This window comes from Pocillopora verrucosa, chromosome 3 (genome assembly GCF_036669915.1).
Source record: "Pocillopora verrucosa isolate sample1 chromosome 3, ASM3666991v2, whole genome shotgun sequence".
NCBI lineage: Eukaryota > Metazoa > Cnidaria > Anthozoa > Scleractinia > Pocilloporidae > Pocillopora > Pocillopora verrucosa.
The window spans coordinates 10,344,469-10,361,447 of record NC_089314.1 but is presented as its reverse complement, the minus strand read 5'-3'; the positions used below and the strand labels follow the sequence as shown (position 1 = coordinate 10,361,447).

Below are 16,979 nucleotides of genomic sequence, written 5' to 3'. Positions count from 1 at the left end.
TTCCTTCGTACTTTTGTCACTAATATTTGATTCAGCTGTCACTCTAAAGGGTTAACCCTTTCACTCCCACAAATGACCAAGACAGAATTTCTCCTTACCATATCAATACAATATCAAGCAAGTAGGTGATGAGGACAGAGAAGAATATAAATTATGGGTTTCTTAGTTGATCCAGTACCAAATTCTCTGAACTAACATAATAAGAACTGTAAGGCAGATAGTAAGGAGAACTACTAATTAGATCTTGGGAGTGAAGGCTTAAAGGGTTTAGAGGGAGGCCCCAGGAACTTCTCACTTTAAGAATTCAACAATTGCAGAAAAGTGATTCAAAAGTAAAACAATTGATCACTAATATATGGTTTCACCTTTAATTCATCATCTTTTAAATTCATTATTTATAATCACAATCAAGCATCAAATCACTTCAGTCTTCTTGTACAACCCCAACATCCTGCAGTTCATCTTTCCGTTACGCGATGCTTATGAACATGTATCTCACATTGTAAGTAAAAAAAAGTACAAAAAGCAACTAATTCCAAATTAAATCAGTGTAAGCCTAAAACAATCACCGCTCACATCTTTACGTAATGTTTTCACGCTTTGTAAACTTGATTTACTAAAAGTCTACGCTATGCACATGTCTAAATATCATATCAAAGGTTTCTCAAACATTTTTTTTAAGTCATAGGATATTAACTAACGAATATTACTTCATAAACTTTAACCTATTGTTACCACAAAAAGTAGTTTACTCTTGCACCAAGAGTGAAATTACAAATTTCACCTCTCCTTGGTCTGAAAAAGAAAAAAAAACCAAAATAAACATTAAAAAAGTCTACATAAGGTCAAGTCCATATTTGAGCCTAGTTGGGCTAGTTATAAATTCAAATGCCCCCCTCCAAACCCTAACCCCAACTGCCCCCCCCCCCCCCCGATACATCATCATCAAAAGTTATCAGTGCTAAAAACATTTGTCCCATTTTTTTGTACTCTTTTTACTTGTAACTGTTCTCCCAGATTGGTATGGTAACTTGAGTGTTGCAACTTTTTTTTAATGTCAGGCCAAAATGGTCTTAAATTAGTTGTAAACTATAAAAAAGGGGGAAGTTTCTAAAGAAACTGTGGTGCTTTATTGGTGAGGGGAATAACAAGATAATTTAGTTTTATCAACTGAGTTGATAGTGTAAATTGGCTACTGCAAAGAGTTTCAAAGCTGATGTTTCGAGTGTCAACCCAACATCACAATAAATGTCCAAAGGCCAACACTCAAAACATCCGCTTTTGGAACTCCATGCAGTGGCCAATTTACATTATCCACTCAATGGATAAAACTAAATTATTTGGCGTTACCCATCTTTGAAAGAGGGAGAGTGTAGTGAAAATATATGGTGATGATGCTTATAAATGTAAATTAACGTTTCTCACAAGAAGGCAACAACCTGCCAGTGCTCTACTCCTTCCATCCCAATTCCCCTACCTTAAGAATGCAGCTGGCACATTTACAAATTATTTCACAAGTTAGCTCAATCTTACCTCTTGTTACTTTTAGTTTTGAGGTCTTACATTAAGTGCATTGCCATGGCTTCAACCACTTCAAAGTAGCTCTGTTGCAGCTCTTCAGACTCCTGCAAGGCCTTCTCTCGATTAGAGACAACCACCTCAATCTGGGCATTGTTTTTCAGGCACACTGTGATCACATAAGGAAGGCTAAGAATGAGAAAATAGAGCTTTAACCTTGGAAGAATTATTACATTTGATGGCTAATACAGCAGCTAGGTATAAAATTTACTTAATTATTAACTGGGTTCCTGACACCTTAAAGACTTCCAAAAGCTTCCCTGGATAGCCCTCATCAAGTAAGCAGACACAAGTACTTTCAAGAAGTTGCATAGGAAACACCTTCACACACAATTTAACCTTTTTACTCCTGATACCTTGTTAGTAATTCTCCTTACTTTCCACCACACAATTCTTATGATAGTAGTTTGGAGAATTTGGTATTGGATCAGCTAATAATCCCCTAATTAATATTTTACTTAATCCTTCTCACATGTATGCTTTAGATTGTATTGATATTGTAGTTGACATAATTGATGTAAAAAAAAAGTACATTCAATGTTGCATGCTTCTGTACACTAAAAGACAGTAGAAAACATCCAGATGTGCTAAGAACATCAGTGACTCAATTCAGCTTCCCCTTGTGTGCCCAATTTGTTGTTCTCTCCCTGTTTTCATTTTCATATCATCTGTGATCTACTGAATTTTATATATATATATATATATATAGGAAGTCTGTGTGTATTGATATGTAGGAGTAGGGCACGATATATGTTGTGACAGGGGTTAAAAAAAAAAAAAAAAAAAAGAGACTATACTTATACTTTCATTCCTACAAGCCTGTTTTGTGATTGCCTACTCATCAAGGGATTTTATGGTAAGAATAATTGTACCATCATTTATATACTTTATAAATTTGCTTAAAAATAATACTTCAATTGATAATTATCTTTTCCCCCTTATCCCTTGCATGCACACAGACCAGACCAAATGGCTAATAAATACAAGTAATTATCACATGGCAAGGTAGTCAAAAATCTAAGAGGTTTGATTGGCCAATATTGGTTGGAAGTACTCTTATATCTTAAGGGTGGAACATAAAAAAAAACCCATCTGAATAACAAGTTTTAATGGAGTCAAGCCTCTGTTCACCCTATATACAGTGTACCTCATGAGATGGGTAGCAGCAGTGATAGACAGCTTGCCTTCCTTATCACAGTACTTGTTGTAAAAGTCTTCCTCCTGCTGGTTTTTAGGTGGGGCTCTTTTCAATATGTCTTTGTTTCTGGCAATCTGTGTAACCCAATAGTTACTCAGAGCTTGGAGAGCCTGTGATTCATCACTGCTGACTTCATCTGCCAAAAAAAAGTGTGAGCTTTTCAGCCTTCAACTCCCAAAATCTTATCTGATCAGACATTCTCCCTACTAAATTCTGTGAATTCCAGTGTAAATTAGACAGAGGAATTTGGTGTTCCATCAAACTGACACCCTCAAGCTGATAATCATGTCTTTTGTCATCACCTATTTGAAGGATACCTTGCTAAGATCCTGGGGAGAAGTTGAATGTGGATCAGTTATGAAAATTTAAAGATTAATACAAAAGCAAATGAACTTTCTCTCTCTTTAATGGTAGATTTCCATGAGTTATGGTAAATAAAAAGAGGAAAAATATGTCATTTAGAGGGTTTACAAAGGATTCACTGGGTAGACACATCAAAGGTATACATATTGTAAGGGACACCTTCTCTGTTGAAGATGGTATGTTAATGAGACTTAACTTAAAGGTTACAACATCCTTTACAAAAGCAGCTCACTAACACAATGACAAATGGATTGCACCTTTGCAGTACACACATTATCACTTATATCAATCACTCTGGACTAACCTCCCAAAAAGTCAAACAAATACATGTTTTTCTTGGGTTTATCTGTGTAACAAAGATATTTTGTAGGTCAATGAAGTTATTAAAAAAAGTCTTACAAAATGACATACCTGTGCACTAATAATGAAGCCATATCATTCATCTCCTGACCACAGTGCTTTCAATCAGTGATAGTTATACTAGGTAATTACAATTTTAATACCACAAACAGGGATATAAATTTTTTAATACCTTTTTTTGTGTTTAAAATGTTCATCTTATTTTCAATTGACGTCACTAGTTGCTTATCTGAGGGTAAAGAAATAAATAAATTGAATAAGTATAGGTAATCACATGAGGCCAAGTACTATTAAGGATTAATTGCACAAGAGTTTTCAAAATTTTCCAAAATTTTGAAAACTCAATTGCAATTAATCCTTAATAGTACGAGGTCTCATGAGATTACTTGTTTATCAATAAAGGGCAAAATTTATACGAAGGAAAATCACGCGCGCAGTCTATTTTTATCTGGGAAGCAACGGATTAGCAATGCAACGGATTAGCCAATCATTAACAGGTAATCATGCCCTCTCTTGATTACTAAAAATGCCCTCGATTAAGAAAAAAATGCCCTCTCTCTCAACCAATCAGCGCTCAGTAATTTTGCCCTTTATTGATAAGACTGTGTTATCAGCAACCCACAAGGTTCTGAAACTATTTTGACTTCAAAATTATCAGTAACCCTTTAACCCTAGAAATGACTAGCATCTAATTTCCAGCATGAGATTAAAGGAAATGATCACCAATTTATAGAAAGAAGAGAACAGTACATGGTGAATAAAAATACAAGTGTTAGGCTGTAAAGGGGTAAATTACCATTTTTTTACACATCTTAGTAATAAAGAATAAAACACACCAGAGCAGGACTTCTCTGTCTTCAGTATATTCTCAGCTTGCTCTTCCTGTTGCTTTGAATTCAGTGGTTCTGCATCACCGTCCTTAAGAGACGATGGCTGAACCTCAACCTGTGAAGAGATATCACAACTAAAGATCACTTTTTTCTTATTGCCAATGCTGTGGCCTAAAATTTGGCATTCCCAACTCCAAGTCAAAAAATCTAAATTCACTACCTGGCAGGGTCATTGTGTTGTGTTTATGCTCAAGATACTTCATAAGAATTTGGAGTAACATGTAGATCAGTTACTTCTACCTGATAAGTATGAGTATTCTCGTGACCTGTTTACTTTATAATGTTAATCATTTCTGGGAGTTACAGGGTGGCTGTAAATTCTAAACATACACCTCCAGCAAGGTGATGATGCTGCTTTGAACTGCTACATGTAATTACAGAACTATTGCTGGCCAGTATGCCTTGTATCAAGTTGACACCAACTGTTATTTGGTCAAGCATGATGACAATAATATCAAATACCACTCTTACACAATTACCTTACTTGTAGCTGCTTGTATATTACCATGATCTTTTCCGAAGCTGGAGCTCTTCTCAGAAGATTCACCCATAACAACCTTTTCATCAGAGTCAGATGTACAGGGACTGGTTCTTTCCCTGAACTTCTTCCCTTTTGGGGAACTCTTTGGTCTTGAAAATGCAGCCTTCAATTCCTCCTCATCATTACTACTACTGCTGGAGCCATCTGCATCCTTCTGCTTACAAAAAAAATGCAAAAACATTGATCAAAACAATTGATATCAAAGACCATCAAGTAAACTCTAAAACTTGATTGATTATGATATTACCAATTCACCATTTTTGGCTGTATTTGCAGGAACAGTTTCCAATATCTGCCTGTGTGAGTTTTACAGCTGTTAATAGTTAACTACTATGGCTAATCCAGCAACAACTTAAGGGTTAGTTTCTTATTTACAAGTACAGGCATGACTGTTGGTCCCCAGTTTTTAGTGCTTATATTAACGTGCCTTACAATTCTTTACCAGTTATAATTAAATATAACATATGAATGTTGTAGAATTTAAATTAAATATCACCTGTGGACTGCGTTTTCTTTTGACAAAATCACCCTTTTGCATGGCCATTGATATCTATGAGAAAACAAAAAGCATATTAAGCTTATTATTATTTAAGTCTCAAGATCTACAGGAAAACAGATGTCTTCTGAAATTACCCTTGGGAAGGTGCAATTGGCTGGTCTATGATGTCACATTCAAAACATTAATAAAATAATAGCAACTGACTACACTTCAATTAATTGTTATTGAAGTTTAAGCTGATTTATTTCAATATGAGGGAAAATTTCCAGCAAAATTTGTCTCATACACTATGCCTAGTTTCCTTTTTATAGGAATAATTCACACTAATAATTCATATTCAATAAAATATTCATATTACCTTAATATTATAGGAATAATTTATATTACACACTGGGAAATATTGATTTTCACTCAAGTTGTAGAAGGAATCATCATCAGAGGCACTGCCCCATGCGATTCAGTGAAAATCAAAGTGGAGAAAACAGAACCGGAGTAACCACACGGTTTATTGTCTGTATGGAGTCATAGCTATCAAATGGCCTGAGAATTGGCACTATGATTGGTTAGTTTTTTCTTCCTCCATGGATAGCAAGGCTCAGATTTGTTACAAAAAACCCTGTTTTGATTCCTCTAACCATAATCAGTTTTTAGGACAGTAAGAAGACTTTCTTACTGGATGGTTATAATTCTTTGAGAGATTTCAGCCACTTCTCGGGGTATCTCGAGTCTTACCTCACCTCAACACCAACGTTTGATCAACATTTCTCGTTCTCTGATGGCTACCTACCCAATTTCTCTGCCTTTTTATTACAACACTAATGCAATAATCAATAATGGCGGATGGAAATGCTTTTCTGAGTATGTTCGCGGGGTTTCTAGTGACAAATCCATTTTCAGTAATAGTGCGCATCGCTTCGTTTGAATGAACTACGTACACCTGAGATGGTTCGATTTCAAGATGCCGACAGTGGTGATCGATTTAAGAAAGATTACCGACCACAAATGAAGACACTGGTAAACAAGAATGAGCATACTAAGATTTGAATGAGTAATATGACACGACCGCTAACTTTTAACCTCTTCGTAAAAACACCCGGGGTACTAATGACGCCATAGTAGAGTACAAGCAATCGTCTTGTGTTTGTCTCCTTATGTGCTAAGATCACGGTTTTCTCTGATACTCACGCCTAAAGGAGCATATGGGCAGTTTTTTTTTAGACCAAATCTATGGCTAGCGCTGAGTCTCGTTCCTTCTGAATTTATAAGCTTAGAAAAGAGGAATTTTTAAGGGGATCTTTGCCGCTTTCGTTAAGTATTGGCTCACTCGTTCTGTGAAAATAACCACTCCGAAAGCTTGTCCAAACCACGCCGTACGGTACACTGTATTCGAACAAAGAAGCGTTGGGATCGATAGTTTCAGCAGGAACAGTCTGTGTTTCTCGCCATCGGTTGATGACGGCGAACTAAACATTTACAGCCACAAGAAAAACATAATTCAGGGATGTGCGCAACATGAGACAGCTTACCTCAACTGTGCGTGCTGGCATTCAGTGCAGGAAAGAGGGGAAGTCTCTCTAAATTGAGGACTTGCGACTCAAAACTCTTTAAAAATCTTCTCCACTTATGATGAAAACAACCGTTCATACGATTTTCCGCTAAAGAAGGGGAATTCACGGTACATAGCTGGTTTTAGGCTAAATCACAAACTCCTTTCAAACCAGCTGTGGACTATCCCAGGGTCCCATTGGAGGGAGGACGAGATGAAAATGACGTCACGAGACTGACTGTCTTTGATTGGAGCGCGAAAACTTTACCTTTATCTGTTTACCGAGAAAAACATGTCTGTGATCAAGCACCCAGCTGGTCAAGTTCAGACGATCTTCTGAACCAACTGAATGGGAGCCGGTAAGGATGACAAGTTGTCGCTTCATATTTGCCGCTTTATAATTGTCGCCTCAAATTCCTGGAATGATTTAAAAAAATTTTAAAATGGAAATATGACCAAAAAGAGTCTAATTGGTTCTGGAATCATACGAGTAATTGAAATGGTTATGATTAATTGGTAACGGGACTTGGTGTCGTCCAATTCTGTCTGTAATCATACTCGTGATTCGGCTTTGCGGTCGTCCAATTTTTGTTAATTACTCGTATAATTACAGACCGAATTGGACTCCACTCGGGTCCTATTACCATTACTGATATGTCCGATTACGGGTATCCGATTACAGCCAACTCCACAGAATAATTAGTAAAAAAATAAAGCAGCTAATGCACCAATCGCATTTGAGTAAATTGAAATGGTTATGATTACCCTTGAAAATAATTCGTTACGCATATATTAAAGAAGGGCGAGGCTTAAATGTTCCCTTAATTCGTGTCGCGTGAAATACTGTTTAAAGTAAACGCAAAGCGTGAATTTTCTTAGGTCGTGTGGGAAACGAAATCGAAATTGCCCATTTGTTATTCCTTGGGAATAACAGCAATAGAGGTTGGTTTTCACTTAAGTTGCAGCATGAGTCACAATTATTATCAGAAGTACAGAGCAATACATTTCAGTGAAAATCGAACTGACGCATTTAGTAGCGGAATTCTCCTGTCGCCTCTCATGCGTCACTTTTCAGCGGTGATCGTAACTCTGAGGGTCATAAAACCCCATTATGATTCCATTACTTCTAATTCTGTTGAACTAATGACTTCGATCATGAAGGACCTCAATTCTTTAATTTCACTGAAGGGGGGTGTTCTTACACCTTCGACTACGACTCAGAAAGGACTTACTCCACTTGTCCACAGGCCCAATGTGCCCCTTCCTTAAATTTTTAGGGGAAATCTTTGTCAAAAAGGGGGCCCCGGGGTAGGAGTATCCAGAAAGGTGTTTGAACTTATTTTGTAAAGTCTAATCAGCGAGGAAACGAAGAGGGAAAAGCAGTATTGAGACAGTAAGAGGCTATAACGTTTGAATAAGTTTTATATGATAGTAATCGTATGAATCTTTTTGCCCTTTATGCTTGCAAATACTTTCTTTCAAAACAAATATAGAACCTTAATTAAATTAGTACATATTCTAGAGCGCTTAAACGCACTTGGACGTAAATTTTATGTCACATTTTTTTTTTGACATACGGAAATCCTGCGGTAACGCCACGCTCTTCAATAAACCTTGCAAGCGTCAACTCCATCGCCATCGCTTGCACAAACCCAGCCTTTAAAAATTATGCATGACCAGATCAAATAAATACAAGTGGATTCCCAGCTTTGGAATAGTCCTGGCCTTCAGTTTAAGTCACAATGTGGCTCGCCTTATTTTAGCAGAGTAACCTTTCTTTGAATAAAATTCCGATCATTTCCTGAATATTTTACTTTGATGTTTAACTTCGTATAGTGAGATTGTATGATTCAAAATACCTGCAGTGACCAGTGGTGATCGATTCAATAAAGAATACCGACCATAAAGGAAGACACAAAATAACTAGTAAACGAGAATAAGCAAAGTGCGATCTGAAAGAGTTATATTTATATGGCACGACTGATAACTTTGAACACCTTCAGAGGAACATCTGATGTGGTTTGATGATAACGCCAAAATGGAGTTGCAATCGTTTTGCATCGCCATCCTTGTTCGCAAGAGAAAAAGCTCAAGGTTTCAAGAAATACTCAGGGTCTAAAGCTGAAACTAAAAAAGCATACAGGAAGTTGTTGTTTCGACCGTATCGACGGACAGCGCTATCAGGACTTTGCCGCTTTCGCAGATATTCTATCTATTCATAAAAAAAAAATACATCGCGCGGTACATTACTATCGATTAGAGAGAGTCGACGATCGAGATCGATCGACAGTTTTAACAGGAAGGGGGTTACTGCGAACTAATACGATGTCGGTCGCGTCAAATGATACAGCTCACCTTTGCTATTTTCACTTAGTTTCACTTTACGATGGAGAAGAAGCCTCTCTCAGTTGAGGAACAGAACAGCTCAGCGACTTAACACACTTTACAAATCTTCTCCACTTATGAAGTGGTCTCGCTAAAACAAAATGGGAATTAAGGGTTAATCGCCATCGCTATTTAGGAAATCTCAAGTCTCTTCCCTTTTTTCGACCAGACGCGGACAAAACTTGTTCACAAGGATCAATTGGAGAGAGAAAGAAAGGAAACTGACGTCACGAGACTGACTTGTTTTGATTGGAGGTTCAAATCTTAAACTTTCACCTCTTACAGAGAAAAAAAATTTTGTGACAAGGTGTCTCAGCACAAATAGCCCAAGCTTGCACAATGCACCTTTGCAAAGATGGATATATGTTTATAATGCGCAATGGGCGAAGTATAAGGATTTTTATGAGAATAGACGGTCTCACTCTCAACCTGAAAATCTGAATTAGGTTTAAATTTAAGCAACCTTACCTCGCTTAAGTGGTTGTTCCTTTGGATCGCGTGATTTTCTGGACTGATTTACGGCCGTTTAGCTCGGTTTAAGTTCATCTACTTTGCCCTCTACGCATAATCCTTTCCTAAAGTAGGTCACTGGCTGACGCATACCAAACGAATCCATTAGAAAAAAGGCGCCGTAAATTCGCTCCGAACGCCCCGATCACTATAAAATTCCAAATATATCACGGGCGACGATGGTACTTCACGGTGGTGTTGCCCATGTGAGGCTCATGTACCATGAATTCCAAGTAAAGGCCGCCAATTTTTGTGAAAGGGTTCTCTGAGAGAGTCTTTCGGTTGAGGCGTTACTAAGTGATTGCGGTACCCAAACTGTTGGAGCTCTTAACTTATGGCTACCTGAACGGCATCAGATGAGGGTCACAGGCCGCTTCCTATTTATCGGGCCGTTCGAGTTGTCACTTCTATTCCTGGAAGGACTTATTCAAAATTTATTATACAGAGAGCCTGAGGCGAGGGAGACTTTAAGAATCTCAAGGAGGTTAGTTACCATGGTTACACCTATCAGTCTGTCAAAATCCCACCCCTTCCCACCATGATGATGTATTTGTCCCGGCTGTAGTTTTCGAGTCTTTCGTTGTAATTTGTACGCGGCCGTGTTGTCGTATATTTTCGTTGTTTGTTTGTTTGTTTTTACTTTGTTGGCCTTCTCACCGCCGCTTCCAGAGAAGAAAACTAGCTTCGAAAAGTAGGAACAATTTTCTACTTTTATAATCTATTCTAAAGTACTACCTTTGTGGATCGAGTATTCTGTTCTCCGCTGTAACGTTGATGCGAATATATTTGTTTAGTTCTATTACAACTTATGATCCTTTCCTGCATTTTTATTACAAGAATTCCTTCCATTAGAGGCGACAACGTATAAGTGTTAATTTGGAAGCGACATAATAGTATTTTTTTGTGGACAATAATCTCAAATAAACCACGAGATATTTGAAAAGTATGGTTTAAATTATTTCCGGTGTTTCTCGCTTGTTTGAAGACAAGCGTCCAACTAAACTTTCATCGTCAGTGTTAAGAACCCGGTCTAAGGTCATCTGATGAAACCAGAAATCTTATTTCAAATATGCTAATCTTGAAGTAGTAACGATTTGTACAACAATTTAAGCATCTACCCAAAAACGCGAGAACTTCTTGCTAAACCAACCAAATTGAAAAGAGAATCATACATGGGCCAGCGTAGATATGGAATTTCCCATCGAATGTTCAACTTGCTTTCAAGTTGAAAAATGTTATTGAACTTTCCGAGTTGGCAATGAAGAGGTTAAAGATTATATATATTACTGCTGACTGGGCGTCCTGGCGACTTCGACAACTTTTCCCGTCAGATAGTATGTCATCGTTTCACCGAGTCCCTATCGCAAAAATAAGACAAAGTTAAGGCGAAAAATGGTCATAATTCTCCATGAAAATCACTAAAATCGAAGAAACAACAGAAACAAACAACACAAGAAATGGTAAACTGGTGCAAAAATGGGGCTTGGTAGGTCAACAGGTTTGCTGCTAATGGTCATTCACTTAGTCGGTTCGTAAGTCAGTTGTCTGTCAACCCGCCAGTCTGTTAGTCAACCAGTACGTAAGTTGGTCTGTCAACCAGTAAGTCAGTCGGTCAGTCAGTCAACTAGTCAGTTAGTCTGTCAGCCAGTCAGTCAGTCAGTCAGTCAGTCAGTCAACTAGTAAGTCAGTTAATCTGTCAGCCCACCAGTCATGCAGATCAGTCAGTCAACTAGTAAGTCAGTTGGTCTGTCAACTGGTAAGTCAGTCAAGCAACTAGCAAGTCAGTCAGTCTGTCCGCAAGTCAGTCAGTCAGTCATTCAACTAGTAAGTTAGTTAGTCTGTCAGCCAGCCAGTCGTTCTACTAGTAAGTCAGTTAGTCTGTCAGCCAGTCAGTTAGTCAGTCAGTCAGTCAGCCGACTAGTAAGTCAGTTAGTTTGTCAGCCCGCCATTCGGTCAGTCAAACAGTAAGTCAGTTGGTCTGTTAACCAGTCAGTCAGTCAACTAGTAAGTCAGTAAGTCTGTCAGCCGGTCAGTCGGTCAGTCAGTCTGTCGGTCAGTCATTCAACTAGTAAGTCAGTTAGTCTGTCAGCCAGCAGTCATTCAACTAGTAAGTCAGTTATCCTAACAGCCCGCCAGTCGGTCAGTCAACTGGTAGGTCAGTTGGTCTGTCAGCCAGTCAGTCAGTCAACCAGTAAGTAAATTGCTCTGTCAATCAGTAAGCAATCCGTCTGTCAATCCGTCAGTTAGTCAATCAGTAGGCAATCAGTCAGTCAGACAGCCGGCCAGTTAGTTGTTTAGTAAGTAACTCAGAAACATATTTAAATAGTAAGCGAGTCAGTTAGTCCGTCAGCAAGTCAGCTAATCAGTCAGTCAGTCTATAAGTTATTCTATCCGTCACTTGGTCAATCAGTAAGCCATACAGGGGGTTAGTCACTTTCTAAACCAAATAATATCCTCTCCCTACTTCCTAAACAAAAACCACAACGTAAAATCTCAGGCAAAATAAACTAATTGGGTAAGTTACTTTTCAAAAAGGAAGTAGAAAGAGATTGAAAGCCAGATTTAAATTGCATAAAGCACCCAAGGTTAGCCACCTTCGACCGGAAGAAAAATTCAGTGCTCGTTACCAGTTAACAAATACTATTAACCCACCTAACTTACACCTCCTCTCTCGTCTAGAGGCCGTGAAGGGGGAAAAAGTACTGTTTTGGCCTTGAGCAAGTACAGGCCTTTGAGCAGGTTCTTTCTGGGTCCTATTTAATATGGTATAGAACTTTCTTATTTCCTCCCTCGTCTAGAAATCGTGGCGAGAAAATAAGTGCTCTTTTAGGGTTGAGTAGGTAAGAGTCTTTAAGCAGTTCTTTTTCTGGTTCTTGAGTGCTGTTCTTAACATGGTACAGAATTTACCCTAATTCCTGTACCAATATTCCCCCACTTTGTATGGTCTGCTTTTATCCATTCCTTTCTCTCTTTTTTTTTAGTCCAACTTTTTAATATTCTTTCTTAATATACAAGGAATGAGTGGATCTGTAAAATGTTCGATCTCTAATGAAAGCACTATGTCAGAATAGCGCCCCCCCCCCCCCCACCCCGAGTTATTTCTATTGCATAACGACTCAAGAACCATGGAGGCAAAAAGTTTCTTTTAGTGTTTCTAAACTTTCTTTTCTATTACTTCTTCTGTAAGCACCCAAGAAGAATCTACAAAATACATGAACCAGAAATTTATACAGTAGATGACAGTTCAGCCACAGTCAAGAAAAGGTATACATTGATGTACAAAGTTTCTAAAGAAACCCCATAATGATTGAAACTTTATCCGTGCTTTAAATGACAGCTATAATCAAGGTGTTTTACAAAATAGGTTTGAAATGGATATTGTTTACAATTTAGATTTCAGTTTCGCCTTGAACCACTGCTTGGTCAGGTCTTTATTTACAATTATTTGTTGTCACAAACAGCCTGCGAACGATCATTTGAACAAAATTCGTTTTGATGATTCTAAGAAAGGATCTCATTTCAATCTAGCTCTCAGATTCTAAATGAGTTCTAATCTGAAAATCAATTATAAAACAACATAGAACAGGCCGGAGCGCAATTACGATACGTTTTTATTAACCCTGAAGCGGCCGAAGAGATTCTTGAGACCTTGACGATAATTTTGACTGAAAATGAAACAAACACACGGGTTTATACCACAATAAGAGCGAGCTAGAAAAAAAGCTACACTTGCGAAATATCGGAAAGCACAGGTTGACATGATATTGAGACCGTCAGATGAATAAAGAATCAGCAATACATAGATACTGAGTGGCAGCCAGCATACTGCAAACGTTGTCACGATGGCAATGGATAACTTCAGAACACTTCTCTCTCTCCTCAAACGTTTTTCTCTTGCGTTCTCTAATTGCACGCCCGGAATCTTCTGGGACTTGATCTTTATGGCAATTGCAAAGTACAGTATGGCGATGAGGACCAACGGAACGTACCAGAAAACAGCGATCATTGCTGCATCGTGGTTTTGGGAAGACGAAGATTTTCCAAATGTGTCTTTCCACTGCAGTTTACAAGCCAGCCCACTGGGAGACTCTACGAGTTTATAAGCGAATAGGTCTGGGCACCAGGCTGCCACGGCGATGATCCACATACAGAGAATAAGGAACCGGCATCGCTTTGCCCTGATGGGCGGGGAACGGAGGGGAAATAGAACAGCTCCAAATCGATCTACTGCTATCAGAACCAGGCTTTGAATTGAAACGGCAGTCAAAATTTCCAATAAAAAAGGTCGCAGTTTACACAAAGTTTGCCCAAGAGGACCGCTGACCAACCAGGAGCCTGCGTATAGCCGAACTAAATCCCGAGGAAACAGGAAAATAGGAAACAACAGATCGGACAAGGCCATGTTAACAATTAAAAAGTTTATGGGCCTTCTCAAGGTTTTTGTCTTGTAGACAACTATTCCAATCAAGGAATTTCCGACCAAAGAAACTAAAAATATCAGACAGTAGGCAAAGGTTTTTCCAATCTTTTCTGCCGTGGGATTGAAACCGCAGCTCAGAGTCGACCATGTCAGTGATGCCTGTGTTCCATTCAAAGTTGAGTTAAGTTTTGTCGACATTATCTTAGTCGGCTAACAGCTCTCATAACTTTATTTAAGGCGAGAACCTCCTTATTTATATACTTTGAGATGCGTGATCTGAATCTACTTCCTTTAAGACACCTGTTAGAAGGTAAATAATCTGAGATGATAGGCTGCATTACGCACGCATTTTGACAGTTTCTTACCTGTTTTGATGTAAAATATACAACAAATAGATTCCATGTTGCCGTTTGTCTATATACTCAGCATAAGATCACATGAGACGTCAAAATGTCGTAAAAACAACAGTGACACGCTCGGCTGTCTAGGCCACTTTTTTGTTCTCATCACATTTTGAAATAGCTCAGTTATTGATATAATTATACTCCTCGTGAGAGTAGACTGCTGGTCCGAATAATCATGCACACCTTACTGGTGTGTCGTTGCATCAAATTACCTCGTGCGAAAGTGCAGACGAAATTTTTTCAAGAGCATGATCACTTTCACTTCCTTGGTCAATTTTGAGACATGTCACCTGCACGAGAGACTTTGCAAAGACTCTGCTTTAATTAGGTGCAATAACGTATGTCAATATGTCTATGCACGTAATACCACCCGCAGCACATCCACAGAATAACAATTTTCACACAAACGTTCGCCGTAGTTTGGTAATTTTCTATTTTTGCCAACTTACCATCTCACGTAATGAAAACCGACATGGTTTTAATTATACTCAGACCTAGATAAAGTATTCCTTATTAAGTTTTTAAAGGTGAATATTTAGCCGGCATATAACCACTTTTTTCGATGCCTTCTTGACGCAAATGTTTCGGGTTTCGAATCTGTATGAAGAAATTTAACGGAGAACCGCTCAATTGAGACCGTAAAGATCTGACAGATCTCTACGATCTCTAATAATATTTGCTCGAAATATACCCTCTCCCACCTTCCTTTGTAAAGATATCGAAACTACGAAAACAAACGTGAATTTTATTTCATGATGGTGTCGGGACCAGATGCTTCCAAAGGTAGTAATTTCAAGTTGCTAAATCTCATTATGTATTCAATGAAACTTTAACACAATTTGCCATTTCAGTAAGTGAGCATATTGCTTTTGAAGCGCAAGAGCTTTTTCATAGTAACCTGCTTTAAGAGAGTGTCTCTGTAAGAGCGGTCCGGTCGATTTTGCTTGAGACACGGATTTCGCTCGTTTCTCGTGTGTTGTAAGACATTCACGTACCTATACTAAAACCACAATCAGTTTGATCGGATCTCTTTATTTTTCAGAGTTTTACGGAAATTGAATTTCACTCGAGCGAAGGCTTGTCGTGACACTTTTCAAGACTTTAATTTCATACAACTTTGGAGGACAATTTACAAAAAACCACGGAACTCAGCAAAAAACAAATACCACAGCCATGCATATTAACTCTATCTTATCTATCGAGGCGACTTTCGTAAACATCACGTGTCAATCAAGGAAACAGGAAGACTTGAATGACACCTTATCGGTTCGCCTAAATCAAACACACCAAAACCGATCAAATTCAAGGTAAATTTTTGAAAAAGTGAGGCGTTCTTAACTGATCCAACTAACATAGCTAGGAAGTAGGTACCATAGAAAAGGTAACTACAGAAAAAAACTTTGCGGCCCGACCTTACGAGAACTTACCTAATTTTCGGCAATCTCCAAGTTTGGCCGCCATTTTGAGGGATTTGTCAACATGAAGCGTAACCGATATAAATCAAGCAGGTAGATCTAAAACCGTCAGAAATACACACGAAAGCAATTAAAATGAACTTTACTTTCAATTCAAGCGGCAAAATTTGAAATTGTTCGTTAAACTTACAATCCCCATGCGACCATTTCTTTCAACAATTCAAACACTACAACTAGTGTTCGAATTCCCCTCGTCGATTCCACCGCAAGAAATAACCTGTGCCACCCAAGCTTTGACTCTAATGTGAAGTACGTGTCAAGTAACATAACCGCTTCATCTCCGCGGCAATATCACGGTGGTTTTTTGATTTTCCAATCGACAAGAACGGTGATCAGGAATCGATCGGTTTGTTTACCTCATAAACGTGACCGCTGACCAGCCGCTAAGTGAAAACAGCATAGCGCGGGGTGGGGTGGGTGGCGGGCTTATCGTCATAAGATATTCGAATACATGCTCAAAAAGCTCTAGGACTATCAGTCTAAACAGTGAAGGCATGCTTCGTGGTACAGACAACTTTTATTTTATTCTCAAAACTTTCTCCTTTAAATTAGAACTGGTATTAATTAATAGAGTTATCAATATATTTTTAACCGGGTACCCATATAACCTTTTTGCTTGTCATAAAATAAGGTGTCTTTTCCACCAGAACCTTTTATTTATGCCCCATTGCACGGAATGAACACTATACTTAGAATGTTTGCTCTAAGTAATTTTTTCTGTTCCCAAGAATGCATGCAAAGTGATAGAGATTTGATTCATTCCGCTAACACGTTCTTTTAAGTTATGGCGTGTGCAGGTTTTTTCTATCA

General features: G+C 38.3%; 3 protein-coding genes across 10 annotated transcripts in view; all 3 read right to left on the bottom strand.

Annotated features, from left to right (window-relative positions):
• Positions 1-354: 354 nt before the first annotated feature.
• LOC131776989 (uncharacterized) lies at positions 355-9,551 on the bottom strand. Of its 6 annotated transcripts, none has more exons than XM_066164606.1 (10): positions 9,331-9,551; positions 7,244-7,392; positions 5,427-5,480; positions 4,869-5,087; positions 4,336-4,444; positions 3,672-3,728; positions 3,444-3,485; positions 2,726-2,912; positions 1,534-1,707; positions 355-795 (listed from the first exon to the last, which is right to left on the bottom strand). In XM_066164606.1, the coding sequence occupies exons 2-9, from the start codon at positions 7,358-7,360 to the stop codon at positions 1,560-1,562; spliced, it is 933 nt and encodes a 310-aa protein (XP_066020703.1). In that variant the 5' UTR covers positions 7,361-7,392; positions 9,331-9,551; the 3' UTR covers positions 355-795; positions 1,534-1,559. The 6 variants fall into 6 exon arrangements, with proteins under 6 accessions (XP_066020703.1, XP_066020704.1, XP_066020706.1 ...); XM_066164607.1 differs by having other exon boundaries at positions 4,869-5,084; positions 9,331-9,550; XM_066164609.1 differs by lacking the exon at positions 7,244-7,392 and having other exon boundaries at positions 9,331-9,549.
• Positions 9,552-10,297: 746 nt separating this feature from the next.
• The window catches only part of LOC131776977 (atrial natriuretic peptide receptor 2), a 48,057-nt gene continuing 41,375 nt past the window's right edge, over positions 10,298-16,979 (bottom strand). For both annotated transcript variants that reach the window (XM_059093190.2, XM_059093189.2), the window contains exon 23: positions 10,298-11,228. In XM_059093190.2, the coding sequence (XP_058949173.2) occupies positions 11,154-11,228 (75 nt within the window). In that variant the 3' untranslated portion in view covers positions 10,298-11,153. The remainder of the gene's footprint in view (positions 11,229-16,979) is intronic.
• On the bottom strand, positions 13,022-16,491 carry LOC131776979 (neuromedin-K receptor-like). 2 transcript variants are annotated; one of them, XM_066164605.1, is made up of 3 exons: positions 16,300-16,491; positions 16,122-16,208; positions 13,022-14,220 (listed from the first exon to the last, which is right to left on the bottom strand). In XM_066164605.1, the coding sequence occupies exons 2-3, from the start codon at positions 16,153-16,155 to the stop codon at positions 13,469-13,471; spliced, it is 786 nt and encodes a 261-aa protein (XP_066020702.1). In that variant the 5' UTR covers positions 16,156-16,208; positions 16,300-16,491; the 3' UTR covers positions 13,022-13,468. The 2 variants fall into 2 exon arrangements, with proteins under 2 accessions (XP_066020702.1, XP_058949176.1); XM_059093193.2 differs by lacking the exons at positions 16,122-16,208; positions 16,300-16,491 and adding an exon at positions 14,656-14,763.

Excerpts from the sequence above, each read along its gene's own strand:
- LOC131776989 (XM_066164606.1), bottom strand. The coding sequence starts at position 7,360 with ATGAAGCGACAACTTGTCATCCTTACCGGCTCCCATTCAGTTGGTTCA. Across the intron at positions 3,486-3,671 it reads CATTTTAAACACAAAAAAAG|ATAAACCCAAGAAAAACATG; the intron begins GTATTAAAAAAT and ends TTTGTTACACAG. Across the intron at positions 2,913-3,443 it reads TTTGTTTGACTTTTTGGGAG|ATGAAGTCAGCAGTGATGAA; the intron begins GTTAGTCCAGAG and ends TTTTTTTGGCAG.
- LOC131776979 (XM_059093193.2), bottom strand. The coding sequence starts at position 14,692 with ATGGAATCTATTTGTTGTATATTTTACATCAAAACAG. Across the intron at positions 14,221-14,655 it reads TATATTTTACATCAAAACAG|TTCGGCTATACGCAGGCTCC; the intron begins GTAAGAAACTGT and ends CTCGGGATTTAG.